Below are 23,715 nucleotides of genomic sequence, written 5' to 3'. Positions count from 1 at the left end.
CACCTAATAAATTTTATAAAGATTAACATTTTATACTCAAGTTAATGTTAGGAAAAACTGGATTAATGGCTAAGCAGCTTCATAGAGAATTAATGATTTATTTGTAATAGATACGGAATGAGATTTAGTATAACATCTTCTCATTAAATAGTTGAATAAACGTTGTTTTTCATATCCATTAATTTTCAAATCTCTAGATTCTTATAGGGACCATGATATTTTGAACATAATAGCTGTTTGGTTAACATTGGGGAATAAAAAACATTGACATGTAAGCTTTCAAGAGTCTATTATATTTACCTATGAGTTCACCATGTGTACAAACAATTCTTAAATTAATTGATTTTAAGTTAGTGTCTTCTGATTTTGGAATTAGAACTTTTCTGGATGTGGATATGTCAACAGCAACAACAGATTACAATTAGCATCCTTTTCACAGAAAAATAGCAGAAAAAATACAAACTGCAGGACAAGAATTAAAGATTTAGTGGTCCAGCACCATTCAGTATAAGAAAAATAGTACCCAAGGGCATCACAGCAAAAACAAGATTGTGAAGTAAATGACAGATTTAATGATGACCATGAATCGTCATAACAAATGTGAACAGTCTACATTATTTCCCATTTAATAAACCTGGGTATTATGTAATCTTTGTCTTTTTTTAACGTTTAAGAGTTGAAGACTTTTAAAAATGCTTGTTATTAATGGAATAATTTTTAATTGTATGGAAAGCTTGCTTACGTAGAACATCTCACTTTCCCACAAAGCCACACATATGAAATAAGATTACAATAATTTTGCCATCGACTCAATTAAACAAAGTAGTGAATTTGTACTGTAGTGAAAAGAAGAAATGATGCAAAAACACTCTTCAATGGCAAAGTTGTGGTTTTTGTCATGGGGAAGAAAAGAGACAAGCTGGATATATAGGAATCTCTTCTAGGATGAACGTTCTGCCGGTCTGGAAAAGAACATACTTCCTTGCTGATAGAAAGATTCGACTCTTTCATGCTCCAAACAGCTGTCTTCTAGAAAGCAGGTGCCCAGGATACATAAAGAGGAGAAGACGCAGAAGAGAAAATGTTAAAGGTGACTGAATGCCAAAAGACTTGTATAATTTTTTGGCTTTCCTGGTTTTCTTCTCTATTCCAAAGCAACCTGACAGGGTGCTCCTTATGCAGAATGGGGGAACTTAAAAAGCCACTAATATGATAAGTATATACACATTGCACACATCCAGACACACTCTCCCACAGTGTTATGCTCACCCTCACGGTAACTGTTTTCATAGCACAAAATTCATGGCAATGTCACAAACAAAGAGCTTTATGTGATATGGCATATTACTTTCTATTGCTGTATAACAAATTGCCACAGTCAATGGCTTGCAGTAACACAAATGTGTTATCTTCAGGGAGTGGGCCAGGAGTCCAGACAGGCTTGGCTGGGTTTACTGAAGAGTTCACTTCCAGACAGGTTGTTGGAAGAGTGCATTTCCTATGACTACAGAATTGAGGTCCCTGCAAAACCACAATGAGATACCAACTCATGCCAGTCAGAAAGGCAATTATTAAAAAGTCAGGAAACAAGAAATGCTGTTGAGCCTGTGGAGAAATAGGAACACTTTTACACTGTTGGTGGGAGTGTAAATTAGTTCAACCATTGTGGAAGACAGTGTGGCGATTCCTCAAGGATCTAGAACAAGAAATACCATTTGACCCAGCCATCCCACTACTGGGGATATACCCAAAGGATTATAAATCATTCTACTATAAAGACACATGCACACGTATGTTTATTGCAGCACTATTCACAATAGCAAAGACTTGGAACCAACCCAAATGCCCATCAATGATAGACTGGATAAAGAAAATGTGGCACATATACACCATGGAATACTATGCAGTCATAAAAATAATCAGTTCATGTCCTTTGCAGGGACATGGACAAAGCTGGAAGCCATCATTCTCAGCAAACTAACACAGGAACAGAAAACCAAACACCGCATGTTCTCACCCATAAGTGGGAGTTGAATAATGACAATACATGGATACAGTGAGGGGAACATCACACACAGGGGCCTGTTGAGGGGTGGGGAACAAAGGAAGGGAGAGCATTAGGACAAATACCTAATGCATGTGGGGCTGAAAACCTAGATGGCGGGTTGATAGGTGCAGCAAACCACCATGCCACATGCAAGAAGACAACAAATGACAACAGAGGTCAACAAAGTTTTGAAAGTTGGAAAACTTGGTGATGGAAACTTTGCTAAGCAGATGATGCTTGAATCCAGATGCCTCTAGAGGAGGAGAAAGACCAAAGAGGCCAGTTCACTGTGTATCATTTACTTTAAAAGTAGATGGCTACTCCGTTTCTTCCCACAAAACAGAGTTGGTAGCTTGTAGCTTTTCTTTCTTTCTTTTTTTTTCTTTTTTTTGAGACAGTATCTGGCTCTGTCACCCAGGCTGGTGTGTAGTGGCACAATCTTGGCTCATTGCAACCTCCCTCTCCCAGGCTAAAACAATCCTCCCACCTCAGCCTTCCAAGTAGCTGGGACTACAGGCATGCACCATCACATCCATCTAATTTTTGTGTTTTTGTAGAGACGGGGTTTCACCATGTTGCCCAGGCCGGTCTCAAACTCCTGGGCTCAAGCTATCCACCTACCTCCACCTCCCAAAGTGCTGAGATTACAGGTGTGAGCCATCACACCTGGCCCAAAGTTGGTAGCTTTTGAAAGTAGCTAGTACTCTCTTAGAAAAATGTGTCCAATATGGCCTGAATTTGTTGAAATGCATATAAGCTCATTAAATTAACAAGAGCAAACTACTGGAGAACATCCTTGGTACTTTTCCATGAAAGAACTGCATTCCTAGACTCATTTCTGCTGGCTTAAGGTCAGTTCATTGGCTCGTCAATAGCTCTCCAGTGAGTTCAATGGAAGACCCAACTGACTGTGATAAAAGCTGAAAGAAACAAGGCTGGCTCTGGAGTCTGTGCCGGGCTTTAGAGTTTTGTTTTGGTTTGGTTTGGCTTTTTATCATACTGTGCAACTGGGAAACATGAGAAACCTTGCTAATTCTCATTGAATGCCATAGGATATGGCATTTCTCATTTGGGAGAGATTTGTTCAGATATACTTAAGAAGCAGCCCTTCCTTATCTTCAGAAGATTTACTCTTTGCCTTATGTCTAGAAAATGTCTTTTAAAATATAAAAGAAAAAGAGAGACAGATAGGGGGATAGAACACATTCCAACACAAAATCAATGCTGTATTATACACTTTCAACTGTTTCTTATTAAATCAGAAATAACTGAGTCAAAAGTAAAAAAACATGATGGCTAAGATAAATGCTGGGTGAAAATAAAAGTTATCTTTTCTCTGAAGCTGTTTCACTTCCTCATGATAGAATGGCATGCCGCACATATATGTGTGTATATACCTAAACTTGTGCTGGATCCACTCTCTGCTGGTTTTCCTCTGATGTACCTCTATTTCTTCTACGTAGAATCTGACTTTTCTGTTTCTAGTTAAAAGCACAATATTAACTGAGTCTTCTTTTATATATAATGTAAAATCAGTCATTTTGGAATTACGACCTATTAAAAAGCTCAGTACTGTAAAATCTAAGTAAAATTAAGCAATAAACTGACTGTCTTTCTCTCTAGACAAAAATTATTCATGTATGTATACTTATAATATACTTAAAAGAACTCAGTGGGATCTAAATAAAATTGGGCTAAAGGAAAGATATTTAAATGTAAGCTAAGATGCATCAGTATCATTTCTTTAAGCATTGTAATTCTCATACCACCATACCTAATATTAAAATAATGTCACTAACATGGTGAAGGTTTGGTAGTTGACAAAAAATATCCAAAACTGAATAAATTTTGAATAATAATAAGCTATGAGTACCTTTTAATTTTAAGTTAACAATTCCCAAAGGCCTTAAATCAACCAGATCCGGAAAAATTTGCTTGCATTTTTTCTCATCTTCTCTATATATCGAGGTGTAGCAGGAAAGAGGAACATCTATCTCTATTATAAACACAAAACACTAGCTAAACTTTCACTTGGATATGTTGCTCTGTGTACAAAAAGGCAATCAATGTATTAGCTGAATATTTCTCAAGAGTGAGGACGTGGTTTTCTTTTCAGTTTTGCTTTTTATTTAAGTTCTACCGAATTCCACATCCATTGGAGATGGTTGTATAGAAGTAATCACTACCCAGTAAATACTAACAGCTTATTAGCACTATCACAAATAAAATGATATAGCAGTAGCAACAGTATAACATCTGTTTCACTTTACCAACCCTAGAACCTAGCCCATTGCTTAAATTCATTAAATAAATAAATAAACGATCAAATGAACTAAAAACAAGTTGCTTCAAAAAAAATCTCTTCCTACATGCTTTTCACCTTAAGGAATCAAAATATAATGTTTTCTACCACCTTGGAAACAGAATAATCATGAAAAACATGAATTTAATACAGAATCTAAAAACTAAGAATTTAAGTCTTTAAATGACTCTGAATTTTTATTCTTGTCTTAAAAAGCAGACAAGTTATATGATTCAGTGTAAGTAGATTGACATTTGCAACAAATGTCAATATGGACTTAAAAAATCAACCCTCATTTGGATGTGAATATAATTGGTACTTACCCATAGCCAGTGACTCCCTTTGACTGAGTAACTAGTAAGGCCCCGATAGTCATATTCAGAACATTCTCCAGTACCCCAGTCTGTTGAGCAGTGATGACTTGATGAGCCAAATTCTGTAATTTGTTACTTGATAAGGATGAAATCATTCCAGTGCTCCTTACTGTTGGTGAATCACCAATTTCAATGACAATCACTTTGGAGATAGTTTCCACAGTCGTTGGGGGTGAAGCCCTATATGAGTTCATTTCCATCATGAGAGGCCTACGTTGACCAACTCTTCTATAATGACTAGCGCAAGTCACAGTAGGGCAATTGCGTTTTCTTTTTGCTCTACTGTCAGCAATGGCCTTTAAGGTCTCTTCATGGCCAGGCATCTCATGAATAAACCTGATTTGGTTTTGGCCAATCTGTAAGAAGTTAGTTAGTCTTTCGACTATTACTATTTCCCAGCCTTTTTCTAAGACTGAAACCATCACAGTGAGGGCCAAGTGAATGGAAACACCTGAGCGTATTTCAATGGGCTCCTCTCCTTGTAGGACAACATACAAGAGGTTATCCATGATGTTGAAATAGTTGGCACCAATAGATTCATTCAGCAATAACGAAGCCGACTGAACCAGAGTGGGTGGAATAAAACTTTCCCCTAAGAAGACGTGGGGGCTCTGGAGCTCATGGTAGAATACAGCCAAGAGAAGCTTGGAGGTACTTTTGTTCCCCAATAGAAAAAAGCGCAAAACTTGAGGAGTTTGATCCATGAAGCAGACCTTGGTGATTTGCCTGGTGGGTAAGATAGAATAGAAAGTAGACACCGACCCAGAAGTAGAGCAGGGAATATTGGCATTTACACTACTAAAGACGTCAACAAAACCACTAGTCACAGATACAACTGGATATAACTTCTGGATTGCCCAAATGGCATCAGCGCTATCGAGAATTAGGACCACTTGGTCAGTCTGTTTGCAGATGAATCCTTGCATCAGAAATCGGTATGTACATTTCTGTTCTTCTCTAAATGTACCTATAAAAGAAAAGAAGCAAAACCAGCGATACATGAATTACAATCTGTCAATGATTATTTGTAATCCATCACTCTTGCCATCACCTATAACTGGATAAAATATTTATTAAACATCTAATTGTGCCAGATTCTGAGAGTGTAAGGAAGATTGGGGCAAAATATTAAAAATAAATAAATAATTGTTCTTTAATATATTTTAAAAGTATATGTTACATAATATGTTATTTAAAGTTAATAATGGAGATAATAACTGAGAAAAGGAGTTAAAGAAGTAAAAGAATCAAGACAATGAAATAATCATTAAGGGCCCCTGAGAGAAAAACAAGATAAACTGTTTTTTACTACTCTCACACACTTCATATAACACAAAATACCTCACCTCTGGTAACGAAAACATGTAGGTACTTCTCCACACCAACAACCAGTTCTCCAGTGGATACAAACTGGGTGTCACATAATTTAACCAAATTCTGATACTAAACAAAGTTAGTGCAGACTCCACAAGGTAAGGGCTCAGTCTTACAAGCATGCCCCTATTTTAGATGCCAATTGCAAGTCCTAGGCTGTGACCTGTGCTTCTGAACAACTGGCTGTAAATCAGGGCTCTCACGACTCCATCCTTGAATTCAATTAACTTGCTAGAGAGGCTTACAAAACTCAGGGAAACATTTACTTATGTTTTTTCATTTATTATAAAGGATATTACAAATGATGCAGATGAACAGACAGATGGAAGAGATGCACAGGACAAGGCATGTGGGAAGGGGCATGGAGCTTCCATGCCCTCTGCATGTACCACCCTCAAGACACTTCCATGTGTTCAGCCACCTGAAAGCTCTCCCAATCCTGTCCTTTCAGGCTTTCATGGAGGCTCCATTATGTAGGTGTGATTGACTAAGTTATTGGTTGTCAGTGATCGACTCAACCTTCAGACTCTCTCCCTTCCCCTGAGATGGGGATGATGAGGAGATGAGGCTTGATGTTCCAACCCTCTAGTCACATGGTTGGTTCCCCTGGCAACCAGCCCCCATCTTGAGGCTATCCAGTAGTTGAGCATCAGCTCATTAGAAAAAAAGACATTCCTATCATCCAGGGAATTCCAAGGGATTTAGGAACTGTGTATCCGATGTTTCTATCACTTAGGGAACTACAAATGTCTTAGGGCTTCTGTGTCAGCAACCAGAGTCAAAGATCAAACATTCGAACAAAAAAGTCTCCTAGCCCTACTGATTTTAGTAGCTCTGCCTCAGGAAGCAGAAATATAGATACAGATATAGATATAGATATAGATATAGATATAGATATAGATATATAGATAGATATAGATATATAGATACAGATACAGATTTAGATAGATATAGATATAGAAAGAATCTCACAATATCATAGCTCCATAATAGAAATAGGGTACAAGAGAAGGGGTAGTAACATCCAAGCGAATGGGAGAAGAGGTAGATGGAGTGGAATGGGTGGAACAGAGAAATTATGAAGGCATATTAAAATTGAAGAGGTGTGTCTGACCAGATTGTGAAAGAGTTTGGATGTCAAACTATATAATTTTATCATACTCTATTTTTCCCTAATCATAAAAAGTAAAGAAATACAAGAAGAGGGAAAGAAGAAAGTAGTAACTTGGGAAGTTGTTGATATTAAAGAGTCCAAGTTGAGGATGGTGAGGGTTAATAAAACATTTAAAGGAACAGCATTGTTCATTATTCCCACCGTTCCTAATACCTCATATATGAACCTAGAATAGTTCTTGTTTTGAATCCACAGGGATATTTTATCTTTCAATAAAGAATTTCTTTGATTTAAAATTTATATTCACAAAATCATTCTGTATTGTTTTCTAGATTTTTAAAATTTGCCTTAGTGTAAGTTCATAAAAGTAGCCTAAGAAATGGAACAAAAAATCAAATTATTTTTAATGTAGGAAACACTAGATTTGCATATAATCTAGTCTTTCCTATATTCTTCCATCCATATGATATAATTATCAATCTATGCTAAACCTGTCCATGGTGTTAATAAATTTAACTACCAAAGTGTTGGTTCAGAAGTAGGGCACATGGTTTACTTTTTCTTCAACAATAACAGCAAAAACAGGGATGATTAAAAGTCACAAGGAAAATTATAAAATATTTAAAACAATAATAATTATACTTTTACTATATTAAAATTTTGGGAATGAAGTTAAAACAGTACTTTTATGCGAAAATTTATAGTGTTAAATGCTCATATAAGCAAAGAAGAATTATCTAAAAGCAATGTCCTATGGTACTATCTTAAGAATTTTGAAAAAAAGATATAATGGACAGCATGGTGATTGTAGTTAATATTACCGTATGGTGCAATTAAAATTTGCTAAGAAGGTAGATCTTAACATATTCTCACCACACACACACACACATGCACACACATGCACAAGTAAAAAGGTAATTATGAGGCAATGGATATATTAACTAGCTTTCACAATGTATATCTATATCAAAACATCACATTATATAGTATATCCTAAATATTTAAAATTTTTATTTGTCAATTATGCCTCATAAAAGCTGGAAAAAAAATAACAGAACTGCACGTCAAAAAATTTTTTAAGGAATTTAGAAAAAGATCACAGCAAAGTCAAAGAAAGGAAATAATCAACATGATTGCAGAAATCAATGAAGTAGAAAAGAAACAAACAACAACAAAACAAAATAAAACAACAGAGAAAGCGATAAAACAGCAACAAAATTGACTAACTCTTCCCTAGACTGATCAAAATAAAGAGAATACAAATCACCAATTTCAAGAATGAAAAAAGGATTATCATTACAGATTCTGCAGGAAAAAAAGAGAAACTATTACAAACAAACATTTGCCAACACATTCAACAACTTAGATAAAGTAGAAAAACTTCTTTAAAATTGACACAAGATGAAACAGAAATTTTGACCTGTTCTATATCTCTTAATGAAATTGGATTCATTGCATTGAATGCTAAATGATTAAATAAAAATTTAATTATCAAATTTAGAGGAATAGTCTTTTTTTTTTTCAACCTTCACATTGTTTTTTTTTTCCCCTGTGATTGTATCATAGGCTAACTCTGATGTTAAGAGTTGTCTTCAGAAGCATGGATCCAGTATGAAGGCAATTAATTGCATGGTCTTAATGGCCCTAGAAATTTTGTTTTGAGATCATCATGCACCAATCTCTACTACAGTTATATCTTTTCCAAATAATATAGTTAGGTAACATTTCCTCATGGGAAATCCTTGAATCACAGTGGTTCCCCTTTTCTAAACTTGGCAGCTCACTCTCCTTTTTACACATTTTTTTTCAGCCATGCTGATGTTATTGATTAATCACTCACATTCCATCCAATTTTATAAATCTCTGGCTTTGTTCTTCCTACTTCTAAGAGATATAATGTCTTAAAGTGACCTCTAGAGATGTATGGTTCTGTTAGAATTATAAATAAATAATTAAACTAAAACAATCACTTCCTTTGTTGATGATTCTCAATCATTCTCTGCTACCATCTAACTGTATGTAATTTGATAAATCACATGACGTTAGTAGGCATCAGTGTTCTTAAGGGTTATCTCTTCAGGCCAGGGACAATATCTCATCTCTAAATCACTACAAGGGTCAACATTCTACCTCAAGCACAGTAGATGCTTTTAATATATATTAGCTGATTGATATGTAATGTCCTTTTCAAAATTCCTATTCTTCAAATCACTTTGTGTGTTCTTGTCAGGTGTCTAATTATAAGACTCTTACTCTACAGTACAAATATATTTTAAGTCAACTCAACATAACAATAATAATTGAGTATATCACAAAAATTTATTGTATCTCCTCTAAATTGATTCTTAATATATGTTTGGCAATATTGTAATACATCTATTTCACATGTATCCATAAGATTGAAATTATGGCTGACTATACTTTTATAAATTTTCTTCTGCTATTGTATCACATAGTTGATTTGTCCACAACAGTTTCCATTGCAATAAAGCATTTGGGGAACAATTCATTTATTCATTAAATAAATACACATGGAGGAAAATAAGTTTTTCTTTCATACCTCCATTCCTTATGACAGGTAATCTCCAAGGCCAAAATAATAAAAAATGGCCTTTTAAAATGCAATTAACATTTTTTTTGGAGTAATAAGGTACAGGAGTTATACTAGTAGGATGTATGCCTTCAAAGAGGCCCATTACTACCTATTTATTTATTTTTACATATTCCACCCAGAAGCCAATCTGTCATAAAGGCTGGTCACCCAAGCCATTTCTGCCCTAAGGATCCAAAGTTCCCCATTCCACTATTCAGTCATGACACTGGATGAGAAAGAATACGACAAACTACCTAGGTAGAAGGCAGGAGCTTGAGAGGCAGAGAAGGACACAGAAGGAGAGAAGGGTTTGAATTGTGCAGGGTTGGAGCTCGAGAGGGCACAATCTCTGCTGAAAGTGTGTGATGCAGAGCCCTTGCACACCCTGGAGAGTTTAGCTCAGGCCCGGTCCATGAGGAAACTCAGGAATAAGATGATAGAGAATGAAGAATCACAAATCTTTATGACCCATTGGAATTTTGTATGAATTTAATTACAAACCCTAGATTGTGGTAAGGTATTGAATAAACATTTATTTGGATTCCTTGTGCATGCAGCAAGATTTTGTTCCTATGGGTCCTCTATCTAGTTGCCATATTATTATTAAGCACTGTGCTAAAACTAGAGATCAAATGCCAGGCTTCTCAACTATGTGTTAGTTATTTGCTTGTTTAAACTTAGCCAATTACCTTCCTGATTGCAAAGGAACTAGTGCAGTGCCAATTACACACATTACTTTTATTCCTATTTTCTCCTATTTTTATGTTTTAACCCTCTGTGTATGAATGCCTTGCTATGAAAGGACCACATGGATTTTGATTTCTCATAGTTGGTTGGAGATTTACCCCTATGACCTTCACAAACTTAATAATTAGTATCTTCTTAAATAGTTTTATCAAATATTAGTTATTATAAAATATTCTCATCATTCTTTCCTTTCCACACTCCCCAAAAATGAAAAGTATATTCATTTTGATTCAAGATAAGAATAAAGAATATTTAAATTACTTCTTTGGTTCAGATCTTCTTGACAAAACATACAACAAACAAGATATCTTTTCTTCAGAATATACTCTTTACAATTTTTTCTACCCCAGGAAAAATACTGTACAAAAAAATCTGTAATAAATAACAAATTAGTTATATTTTAAGGCTATGTAGTCTTGTGACAGATATACTTTTTCTAGCCCAATGTTTCTCAGAAGTCAGAGCTGAGGTTTCTTTGTTAGTAATATGAGAATGATGATTGGGATGTGACTGCCCAAAACTCTTTATAGAGATGAAGCTATATACAAGTAGCTTTACCCACTGAGGAGAGAAATGATTTGTATATCAGATATATTATTGTGGATAAGTAGAAAATTTTCCTTTTATAAAGAAAGTTAAAACAGACCCCAAAAAACCCCACAAATTAAATAATCCCACCAATTAGTCATCTCTGATAGTACAAGCCTATTTCAGCAAGAATTTTTACCTTAGAGTTTTGACAATAAGGATTCTGTACAAATGAAATGTTTTACATGAGCTAAAAAGTAGGTTCTTTTATCTTTAATGTTATTGGAATAAACCAGTCTAACACTCACAATGAAATTGTGAGAAGCAGCTAATGCATAGATATTATAATTCAGAGTCTCTTAAAATGTACACTTCAAAAAGGTAGATTGTTGTGTTTAGATGCAAGCTGAGGTGCTGTAGATAAGACAGAACTCATAAAAAGTGAGAGACTAATGTTGGAGGGGGTGGATGACTGACATAGTAGGCTCTCTGAGAGGCTAAGGAAGAACGGGGTCCACAGCCTTCTTAAATAAGATGGGACTGGATAGGTTGAAAGACTTCATCTCCCGTGAAGCAGGAAGGAGGGCAGAGAGTGTAAGTGCAGGTGGAGGTGGGTGGGAGATTGAAGACACTCTATCTGCTGGGAGGTGTGAGGCAGGCACGGTTATCAACAGGAAGTCAAGTATGATGGGGAGTACTGGGGGCTAAGATGCGGGGCAGGAAAGTTGGGTCAAATGTTTGTGGATTGAGAAGATGGTATAAAACAGTCATTGTGAAAGAGGTGCAAACTCAGTCTTTCTGTTATTTTAGTGCTTATACAATGTGAGGGAACCATTCTATAAAAGTAGGTACAAAGTTATGAATTCAAAATTTGGAGTGGGAATGAATTATTTAAAATGAGAAAAAAAATCACAACACAATTATGTTTTAAAAACCTCGTAAGTACCACAAACATGATAAAATCTAGGGAAAGGTAATATATATACTACCCGGCTTACCTCTGTATCATCCTTCCTATATTTTATTGTAACTGTTGTATTGCTTCTTCATATAACAACAATGTTGTAATATTTTTTATAGAGAAGATAGAAAGATAATTTAGTTTTTTCTATAGCTTGGATGATTGACGTTTGTTTTCCATAATTTCATTGGTAGTTTAGAAGAATTTCTTTCAGCTTCACAACTCATTATTGGTATGTGTAAACGTTTAGAATTTTCGTCAAATGTGGGAAGTCTCTTAGAAAGGTTTTCTAATGTATGAGCTGTAATACTTGAATAAATGTTCACAGAGTAGCTTTTATTGGACTATTACCCCAATCCTACATCTCTTATACCTTTCACTTTCTCCTCATGCTTTAGGATATGTTCATAACACAGTGTGACCTAGGGTCTGGCTTCTGTGTGTTGCAACACTGGGTAAGTCGACATAGATGTCTAGTAATAATTTTATATAGAAGTGATTAGGAACCATACAAATCACACCCTACTAAGCCCAAATCAAATGCATGTCCAACTCAATTTCCCCTTAGCTAGATTTCAAAAATGCCGTAGCTAGTCCACTGTCACTCAGCCCCACACCACTTATGATGAAGGAATATTTAGAGTGGAAAGAGAGAATTATCCTAATTCTGGTTAAAATATCTTAATTTTGAAAATTTTACAAAAGCACAGATCTATGCAAACACATAGCTGAGATTTGTTTTGGAGCCTTGGAAGGGGCCCATGTAAGTGAAGAGCCTGAAACCTAATCTTCAACATCTTCACAGAAAATTTAGTCTGCCTGTGTTGTGGTGAATGTATGAGTACATGCTTTGGCTATACCCAGTAAGATGGAATGGACAAATAGAATGGCTGAGTTTATTCAAGATTGAGTTCATGCCAGTCTATGCCAAGAACAAAGAGTCATAGGTATTAAAGGTATATACAAAGAACTGATGATAGGAAAGCATAGCTCATTTCAGCTGCATAAGAAGGGAAATGAAGGGAAGGCACTCATGCATATTAGAAAAATGCACATGGCAATGAGTTTAATGCCACAAGGAAGGGGCTCTTGAACAATTTGAGTTGGAAAGGCCTGAATTATTCCTTGAAAGTATGGTACTTAAGTTCATGATTTTGAAGTTCAGTCATCATGACAATTTCAATGTTATCGCTGCGTCAGTGACTAGTAAGGTACAGTGGGGGGAAAAGCATACCTGATAGAAATACTAACAACAATGGCTAACATTTACTGAAGGCCTTGTCTGTGTCTGGCATTCTTCTAGAGAGGACTTGAAGATGAGATGAACAATGAGAGATAATATATAAACTGACAATGTCTAGACCAGATACCGAAATAGAACTCTGACCAACAAACAGCAGTAACCAGTCCTAGAAGACCAAATAACCCGTGAAACAACAAGCCTCAAACTGTCAGCTTCCCTGTTTTCCCTGATAATTCCCCAATTTTTGCCTCAGTTTCCAACTTAGAACCAATTAGAGAAAGCAAAATATGTATCCATAACCAATCACATAGGATGCACCACTTCTAGTTTGCCTGTGTCCAACTTCCCCATGCCAACAGCATTAATCAAAGCATTAACCTGAGCTTTCCCTTTTTTCCACTATAAAGCTTTCCTACTTTTCTGTGTGCCTTTGCAGCTCTACCAAATTGAAGTGATGGTGGCTGACTCTTTTGCTATAGCAAGTTCAGCTAAATAGCAATTGCCGGTTCTTTGCACAGTCTTTGTTTATTTTCACAGCAGTCAAGCTTTTGAATGAGTTATCCACCTTAAGAAAATCATGAAAGAGTTAGGATGAAGAAGAGAACAGTGATGCAGTTTCTTTGGCCTTCAGGGAGTGAAGAGCCACCCCGATTATGTCAATAAGACTCGTGAAGTAGGTAGCCAGCCAGATGGTGTCAGCCTCAGAGGGGCAGGGGTTTTATTAAGGGATATTATACAGGGCATGGGAGCAGCATGGAAACATGAAAGACACCTTAAGCGTTGAGAGTGTGGCTTAAAGAGACTTTAAAAAGAGTGGAATCTTTAGAAGATGGCTAGGTTCCAGTTGAGGTAAACGAGTGAAAAGAATGTTCTTTTAATATAAAGAAGAGTTTGCTGATCCCAAGTACAAACTTTCTCACAGCACTAGGAACTTTTGGAGGAACGGAGTAAAAGGTTGGGTGAGCTCATGAATGGATTGGGAAGGAGATGTGTATTCTAGAGATGGTAGATAGAGAGTGGTAGACATGTAGGTAGTGACTGAGGAAAGCCGGGATATTAAGAAAAACATATTGCATCCTTATACTAACAGTGGTGTAAAAACTAGGGACTATCAGAGGAGCCTGAAGGGTTTCCCACAGTTTTTGTCAATGGAAGGCTCTGGTATACTGCTTAAGGAGATCTTATGTGGCAGGATGGTGGTCACCCCATGGTCATTTCAGCTATCACATAATGGTTGCTTAGGAGAGTTGTAGGTACAGATATATCTGTTAAGAAGCCCACAGACTAATGAGTGTGGTGCTTGGAAGTGGGACAGGCCAGGATAGAGATTAGAATGGCAAAGAAGAAGCTTTGACTTCACTACAAAGATGCCCTCAAGACATAAGGTTGGTGGTCCTCCCTGCCTCCTTTCCTTCCTTCTTCCTTCTTCAATTCTTTTCTTCCTTCTCCACTTCCTTTCCCCAAAACTTTCTAATAGCAAGTTTAATTATCCGTAGTTCATAGAGAAAAAACTTGAGCCACAGCAATTTTAACTCAGTATAATTACTTAGTAGTAATGATGAAGACGAGGAAGAAGAAGAAAAGCATATTTCTAAACTTCTACCTGTCCCTTTGGCAAAGTTAAACGTAGTCTAAATAACTCCCCTTTTGGCCTGTGTTTAGACTTAAGGTTCAGGGTGATGATTTATCCTGTGAGAAAGGGGCTGTAATAACTAGAAGTTCTCTCTGCACAATTTATTGACAGGCACACATGGAAAGGTTTTTGACGATTTGTCAAATCACATATTTGGCAAGAGTCCATTTGCTGTGTTATGTCTTCATTTGGCCCTTTTAATATTTTATCATACTATCCCAGGAGTATAAAGATATAGCCACATATTTAGCAAAGTCAATAGCCTAAGGATTATCAACAAGTAATATTAATTATCCACTTTTGTAGCCAGACTTGAAATCCTGGTCTTCATAAATTAAAAAACATGTTTCTTTTTATTTTTTCAGAGTTTACCAGTGACTAAGAGATGGGGTAGTTTGTCAGTATCTTATTCATTTTCCTAGGTCACCTTTAATCAACCCTCATATTTTAATTTTGACATGAGGCAAAAATAAAGCACACGTAAGCAGGGTTCCAGAGCCACTAAATGGGTGTAGTTCTTAATTATGGCAGAGAATACACATTAACTACTTAAGAGGGTGACAGACCTCAGAGCTCAATCCCCAACCGCTACTGGCGGGAGCCTGCAGTGACAGTTCAGCATCACTTCCATAGAGTGTTCCATTTTTCCTGCCTCTGGATTTGTTTTCTTCCTGCTTCTGTCACTTGGGGAAGGTTTAGTTTTGAGTAATGATTACCTTTCTCCCTTGTTTTTGTCTTTTCTTTTCTCCTACTTCTCCAAATGGCCTATCTGCCAGTCACAATTTTTGTGGTCTGCAATTCTGATCACTTTTAAATGAAACCCATGCTGGCTTTGGTAATCATAATGTCATTTACAATTTACCACTAAACACGTTTATTCAGTTAGTAGCACACTGGAGAAAGAGAACTCCATATGAACTCACCGTGAAAGGCCTAATCTGATTATTTCCTCATGAAAATCCAGGCAGGGGTGCTTGTAAGAGGGGCTGAGAAAAGAAGGAAAAAAGCGAGATCTGGCCACAGCTGACTTTCATAATCAATGTGAATAGATAAGTGACAGCCTGTCAGGGGCAGCCGCCCAGCCACCCCAGGGCATTCCTTTCCAAAAGGCTAGGGTGGACAGGGCTTAATAAATGCTGAGTGACCAGTGAGTATTGGCTTGGCATATGCTATTGCATTCACGATGGACAAGAACATGATAAAGTCCAGAAGCTCTTCTCTAAGTGGGGAAAATTAGATTAAGCAGGTTGTATTTGTGTGTGCATGTGTGCCTATGAGCACTTGCTTTGTGTATACTTTAACTTCCTAAAATACCCTGGTCATTCAGTATGCTCTGTCCACCTTTCCCTAGACGGGAAGCTACAGACTTAGAAACCAAAGCGGTGAGTGAAGTCTGTCTGGTGGCAGAGGAGGAGGAAGGAGGTGGGTGTGTACGAGTGTGAGTGCATGTGTAGATTCAGGTTGCTTCCAGGGTTCTAACAAATATTAACTTTGTGTCAATATTTGTCCTTCCTGTCGTGAAATGAGGATTTTCCACCTCATTTCACATTTGAAAAGAAAATATGCCAAAGGGGTCGTCTTTGCTAGGGAAAAAAAAAATTAAAAGAAAAGAAAAAAAACAACTTCTTTATGTAGAAAAATGGATCCGAAGGAAAGAAAAAAAAATTTAAATAAATGTTCTGACTCAAAGGCACATAGAATCCTTCCGTATTTCTCTTTTCAACAAAAAAGAAAAATTTATATGTTTAAAATTGAATGAAATACATCAATATTAATGATTTTTTCCTCGAGGTTAACACCACCATTTCCCTCAATAATTTTTTTAGCCATTTTGTAATATATTTCACAATTCATGGTAAAGTGTAGGAGATTTGACAAAAACAAAATATATACTCTTTCTCTTATTTTCAAGAAATGAAATCATTTTCAATTCTTTTCTGTCAAACAACATTTATACCTCATTTTATTTCTAATTTAACAAATATAAATGGTCCCAGATCAAATAAAGTGAGGACAGGTTGAATTTATACCCATTTATATATGTTGTCACAGGCCCTCAGGCTATGAGGAGTGAAACTCCAAAATCTCAAAGCTGTGCTCCTCAATGCACAAAAGAAGTAACTGTGATCTTCCAAAGAATTATTAAAGAAAATATGTTTTGGTCATATTAGAAATAATAGAGAAAAACAGTCTGCTTTTCTAGAATGGGCAATTCTAAGCAAAAAATCATTTGTTTAAACATCAAAACACGGGTGTATGTTATATTTATAAGGTGAAGGCATATTGAGAGTGATGTTCTTAAGCAGAATAGATTCAATATAGGTGATAGGAAACACAACCTTGCTAATCTGGAGTCTAGAATTAGAGTCAGTTAAAGTCTATCGAGGGACCATAATATAGTAGTTCTAATTCTTATGAAAAAGATATATATGCTTGCACATATACACACTGATAGGAATTATTATAACCAAACTAAGTACAATTATAATAGTTATTATTACAAGTAATATGAGAAACTTGAAGTTCATTAGATTGAAGAAGTACAACATGTATTCACTCACTGCTTAGGTCCTAGAGCTTCAAAATTAATTCATTTTCAGATTGGCTTTCACAGTTTGTTAGACAGTGGCACTTCAGAGTATAGTCACCTCTGGCACCATTTTCAACGAGGAGGACAGCACTCTAATAGCTAGTTACTGGTGTAGTGAAGTGGCTTTCAATGCTTGGGAGCCACAAAATTCCCAAGGGTGAAGACAGCTGGAAAGGACTCAAGATACTGCCTAAGAACAGGAAGCTGCTGTATGAGGAATATATGCATCTGCAGGTGTAAAATGGGCTGGTAGACTTCAGGAACTACAGATCATAGGATCTATCACAATTTTATGAGCAATCTCACCAAAGTTTTGTAGTTGGGCCTATTTTTCATGAGGATGCACTTCCAAATTAATACAAGAAAAACGGAAAACTACATAAAACCAGCTATTGCATCAAGCAAAAAATGTCTGTAAGACTTTCTGTTAAAGGGCTTTCTGTCTCTACAATCAGTTCTTTCAGTGAATATCTCAAAACATTTGTTCTCTTTTAATAAAAGTGTTGCATTGATAAAAAAAGATCAAGAGATGAAAGTTAAGTGATAGCATGACAATAAATATGAGAGAGAAGGTCAGATCTATACCCAATAGACCCTTCTTCTGATTCAACCATTTTTCCTTTTTACTTTTTTAAATTAAAAAAAATCCTTACTTTTATTAGTAGAAATCTGTTCAAACGAATTCAATAGACTATTTTATAATTCTTTTACTATGGTAAAATGTCATCATCTATACACTGCTTGAAAACATGGTTTAGAAAGTGTTTTTGTATTTTCGTTATTTTGTTGTAATATGATTTCACCTGAAAACATCAAAGAATATGGTCCCAATTATGATTTTATTATTTGAATATTACATTGAAAACAGCCCAGGCAAATTCAAACTCAGGAAGTACAGCTTAGCGAGTGGGAGATCAGATTTTCAAGTCAGAGAGATTTGTATTGCAACCTGGCTCTGCCGCTTTCTAGCTGCAAAACACAGACAAGTTAGTTATCCTCTCTCTGACTCATTTTTTTCATTGTCAAAGGGATTGGAAATGGTACTTAATTCATAAGCTGATGGAGAGGGCTAAGTTAGATGATGTATGCACAGAGTGAGAGAAAAACACATGTTAATAAATACAAGCGGTTACATTCCTATAATTTTAAAAAGAGAATTTTTAAAGCTACCTTCCACTCTCCTTTTGCCTTTTATGGCTCTATCCTTATCTCAAACCAGTGTTTGTCTAGTATTCTGGAACAGCACCTGAAGTGTTACAAACATTCATAATAAACACTGTTGAAAGAGACAAGTTACAGATGAAGAAAATGCTAGAAGGTAGAAATGACAATCTATGTTTTCAAGAAAATATCAGCAAGAAAGAAATGCACATGCATACATACATATACATCTGTGTGTGCCTGTGCACACGTTTCTATGAATAGAGCACCTATATTTTCCACCAATCAAGAAAAAAACCCAACCTGAAAATCTAAGATGATTTTCCTGTTCATCTATTCTTTTCTCTTCATTTCTTTTATAATATAATATTCGCCATCATCACCCTATACCTTCTCTCTACCTTCTTACTTTTTAATGTTAATTTTATTTATTTATTTATTTATTTATTTATTTATTTATTTATTTAACTAGCTAGCTAGCAAACCTTGCCTGCCAGCTTTAAACAAACTGATGTTCATGGGTTAAACACAGGAGCAGCTAACAGCATTCTTTGCAGATACAATTCCTGGCACACTCTTTCCCCAGAATGATAAACTTGTCACCTCTCCAGCCCTCAGTTTGAAGCTGCAGCAGTAATTTCTGCTGGGTGCCAAAACTAAAATGAATGTGACTGTGCCATGCCCTGCTCTGAGCTGTGGCTATAATGAGATTTGAATGGGAAGCCCCGGACACAATAAATCTGCGCCATATGTGACCATTTCCTGTGTCAGTTCCTTTCTCATAACCAGTGGAGACTTTTTTTCCCTCTCATGACCCCACACCATGACTCTGAAATCTTTCATGGCTGCTTATGGGCCTCAGGCTTTTTGCAGCAGTTGTATAAATAAATGAATTTGACAGCAAACATCATAACAGTTAGCAGTAATGTGTGTTCGCCACAAGTGCCTATACTACTCACTGGAGAAATGGCAGAGGAAACAGCTTGTTTTGTTACCTAAACAAAAGTAGTTTCGTTTGACAAGTGGTGAAAGAATTAGTCAAATAAACTTGAAATCCACTAGGACTTTTTTTTTTTTTTGCCAACTCTCCCTGCCAGGGGAATGTTCCCAGCTCCTGAGTGCCCGTGACTCACAGAAGGTAAATTTCTCCCTTTTTATTCTGAGATAAAGATCTGGACAGGGAATACAAAACCTTCGACTGATATTTTATATTAATCTTTTCAAGGCAAGAGTGTCATGTATGGGAACTCAGGTACAGTCAAGAATTTCCAAGGAAGCCTGTGGTAGAAATGCCAAGCAGGATGTTTCGGGAGGAAAGGAAAGGTGGTAATAATGACCCAACTCACTGATTCCCATTGAAAGCAAACTGAAGCTTACGAGTGCTACCTTTCCTTTCACCACTGCCTTTAATTCAGGAACAAAAAATCTCTACACAAGTTGCTGAAGGAAAGGAAATTAGCATTTTCTCTGTATCTCATTTCTCCACCCTTCCTCTGGCATCTTAATGCCAATCCTGTTCTCTCTGCTGTATAGGATGTTATACTACAGTGATTATTCTCAGGACTCTGGTGCAAACTGCCTAGGTTGAAATCCTGGCTCTGTTTCTTACTCTCTGTGTAACTCTAGGCAAATAACTTGGCCTCATTGCATCTCAGTTTTCTCCTTTGCAAAGTAGGAATAATAATGCTACAGTATCAAGCTCCTAAGGTGTCTGTGCCAATTAAATGTATTTTAAAAGGCTCAGAACAGTATCTGAAACATAATATGTATTATTATTATTAATTATTATTATTATTATGCCAAACAGAGAGATTTGGAAAATAGTCTCTCTAGCAATACTAGAAATTTTTTCCACAATGGCTTGATATTGCCAGCTAATCTCAGAAATGAAATTTAAAACTTTTGGGGGAAAATCATAATAGGAGCTTCATGTAAACCATTACGATTAATTTCAAGGTACAGTACAACACTACTTGAAATAAAAATGTCACCTGGACCTTGAAATTTTTTCTTATATGAAGGTTATTTTCACACTTTTAAAGGTGGTTACACTTTATCGTAAGTGGCCAAGTAACTATTGACCCTAGAATCTTCTCATATTGCACAGAAGTATCACCGATTAGGAGAGCAAAAGTCAAGAGTTATCACAAACTAATAAATCTTAGTCCAGGTATATGTTCTATTTTGGTTTTGGTTTTAATTTAATAATTAAAATGTGTTCACTGAAGTATTTTGCTTGTGTGACAATTACAAGAAAGTGCCATAAAATTTTAGAAGGCATGGACAGTAATCAACATGAACAATAATTTCCTATTACAGAGAGCCTGCTACCTACACTATAGATTGCTAGTGTCTTTATTTTAATTAAATAAAAAATCCACTTGAATATACATTTCTCCATATTTAAACTTCCAGACTATAGTGAAAAGTCACAAATATAAACAAATTAAACTATTGTAAAGACAAATGAACGGTTAAAGTTTTGCTTTGAGAGCAATGCCAATAAAACTTGAAAGGGTGTTAACTGAGGGTAAAAAAAACACCATATGCCTTTATAAGACAATGAAGAACCAGTAGGGGGACAGAATAAATATACAGTTAAAAATGTGTTGGTTGTGAATTGGGGTTAGGGATTGACAGAAAACCAAATACACAAGTGGCATCCTTCTATTGCAAAGCAAGTTTAAGTGCAACTCCATTTCTAGTAAAATCAATGGAAAACCCCATTTTGTCACTGCTGCCCGTGTATAGACTGCATTGCTACATCTAGGAAACCTCTCAGAAATTGATCTATGAGAAAATGACTTTTTCCCCAAGGCAACTTCACAGCTGTGGAATGTCATCTGATAAAATGCCTCCCTTGCTACTTCCAAATCCCTTCCCAAGATCAGCTTCTAGAATGTATTTCCTAGCTCACCTTAGGATTTCCAAAGGTGAAGATTTAATGCTGTGAATAACTCCAGCTCTTCAGACCAGACATTGCCACCAACCCTGAATAAACACGGGCCTTAGCAATGTCATGTTTGGTTGACGAACCACTGCTATTGCCCCTTAACTAGCAAATAAATACTGCCACCTTGTAAAGTCTGTTTTTCTGAGTTAAAGAGAACACTGAAGGGAACAGACGAACTTTAAAAGACCAGTAGCCTTAGTCAAGCATTGTAGATCTGTGAAAATAACTGCTCAGCTATTTCTTCATTGTTTTCCTTGTATGCGTGTGAATACATATAAGGCTAGCCTTGCACTTCCCCATTATCTTATTGGTATCTTAATGACTAGTTAATAGGATCATTAACTAGCCATTAACCATTGAGCAGAGGTAACTAGTGTCCCTTTTGGGCCATACTATTTAATAGAAAGAGGTGGTGAACTACAAGCCACAGGCCAAATCAGGCCCACTGGCTATTGTTATAAATAAAATTTTATTGGAACACAGCCATACGCATTTGTTTATGTATTGCCTGTGGCTACTTTGCACTACAACAGCAGAGTTGAGAAATTGTGACAGAAACTGTATGGCCTACAAAGTTAAAAATATTTGCCACCTGGCCCTTTACAGAACATGTTTGCCAGTCTCTGTTCTAAGAGTTCTGAGTTTGTCTCTTGAGACAGTGGCCAGAAAAGTATGAGATGGAAGCTGATCTTTGAGCTTGAGTTCCTGCCAACCAGAGATGGACAAGAAGTACAAACGAGGAATAAGCCTTTGTTGTTTTAAGCTGTTGAGATAGATACAGCACCAGGGTAGACTAGGTTAGGATGTCAGTACCCTGATGGATGCAGCATCTATAATATTCTTAGATGCATCTTTTCCTCAGAACATATAAACTATCTCCTGCTTCAGGGAAGAGGATAAAGAACACAACAGAACTCTTCTTTTGTCCCCAGGAGACCTAGGATGAAAACAGAAACATAACACAATTTTCTCTCTAAACACAAGTTTTCTTTACATAATTTATCATAATATTCACTTTTTCTAATACCTGAGCATCAGTATTCTCTGTTAAAGCTCTTTGCAAAAGTAGTTCTATGAATCTCTTCAAATTTGCCTTCTTTTCCAGTGTGATATAAAGATGAAATTTACTTGACATACTGCACACAGAAGATTACTGAAGTAATTAGGTAAAAATATTTTCATAAGCCCGGAATTGGGATGCTCTAGTCTCTGAGAATGAGCTCTTTTATTTGGGCTTTGCTTTAATATGGGTGAAAAATGCACACAGCTGGCTCTGCTTGCTCATTTTGCTATGTCCAGGTCTTCTCCTTTGGAGGAAAAAGAAACAGGGCAAGTTGAGTGAACAGCTTGCCTCTGCTTCTGCTTTTTGGAGGTAGAAAGTGATGGAGACCACAATGAGAGTACAGTGTTCCTTGTATCAGCTATAGAAGGGAAAGCCTAGGGGAGTCTTACCAATAGAAGCTCTGTGACATGAAGAATAGAAACACTAGATTGAAGTGTCAATTCCAGTTGATTTTCTTCCTAATCCTGGTGACTTTGAAAACAGACAGGCTACCATGCACCTCAGTTTCCTTATTATGCATACAAAGCAATATACCTGGATACTTATCTAATACAGGGAGAATACATAAAAGTTATTTGTACTAATATCTGGGAGACATGGCAGGCGAAAATATATTGAAGAAGGAGGCTTTTACCCAAACAATCAGCTAACTAGCAGTAATAAATAGGATCCAGAAGAAAGAGTAAATAAGAAACATGATGAGATCAACCAGATACCATTTAGTCAGTTGAACAAATCAACTATGAAGATCTTTTACAAACAAATTTGCTAGAGTTCTTACAAATAAGATTCTGGGTCAGAGGATTTCAGGTAAATTACTGCTAAGTTATCCTTTAAGTTCAATGACTCCTCCTGAAAACTGGTGTATCATAATTCAGCAAGGTGAGCAAATTTTAAGGACAATTCGGGATCCAATTTTGAGTCAGAAAACATAACTAGATTACGGAGATACACAATTGACACTAAACACTGTGAGACAGAATGGCTTACTTATACCAAAGGCTTTATGCAAACTTTGAGGCAAAGTAGTGG

At 36.3% G+C, this 23,715-nt stretch overlaps 1 protein-coding gene across 1 annotated transcript in view; it reads right to left on the bottom strand.

Annotated features, from left to right (window-relative positions):
- Positions 1 to 23,715, bottom strand: part of PKHD1 (PKHD1 ciliary IPT domain containing fibrocystin/polyductin) — a 475,332-nt gene that overhangs the window by 37,834 nt on the left and 413,783 nt on the right. Inside the window, exon 60 of the mRNA XM_003254164.4 lies at positions 4,673 to 5,690. Within this exon, the coding sequence (XP_003254212.2) occupies positions 4,673 to 5,690 (1,018 nt within the window). The remainder of the gene's footprint in view (positions 1 to 4,672; positions 5,691 to 23,715) is intronic.

This window comes from Nomascus leucogenys, chromosome 22a, assembly GCF_006542625.1.
Source record: "Nomascus leucogenys isolate Asia chromosome 22a, Asia_NLE_v1, whole genome shotgun sequence".
Lineage (NCBI taxonomy): Eukaryota > Metazoa > Chordata > Mammalia > Primates > Hylobatidae > Nomascus > Nomascus leucogenys.
Note: the sequence above shows the minus strand (reverse complement) of the source record. Positions and strands in the feature narration are given on the sequence as shown.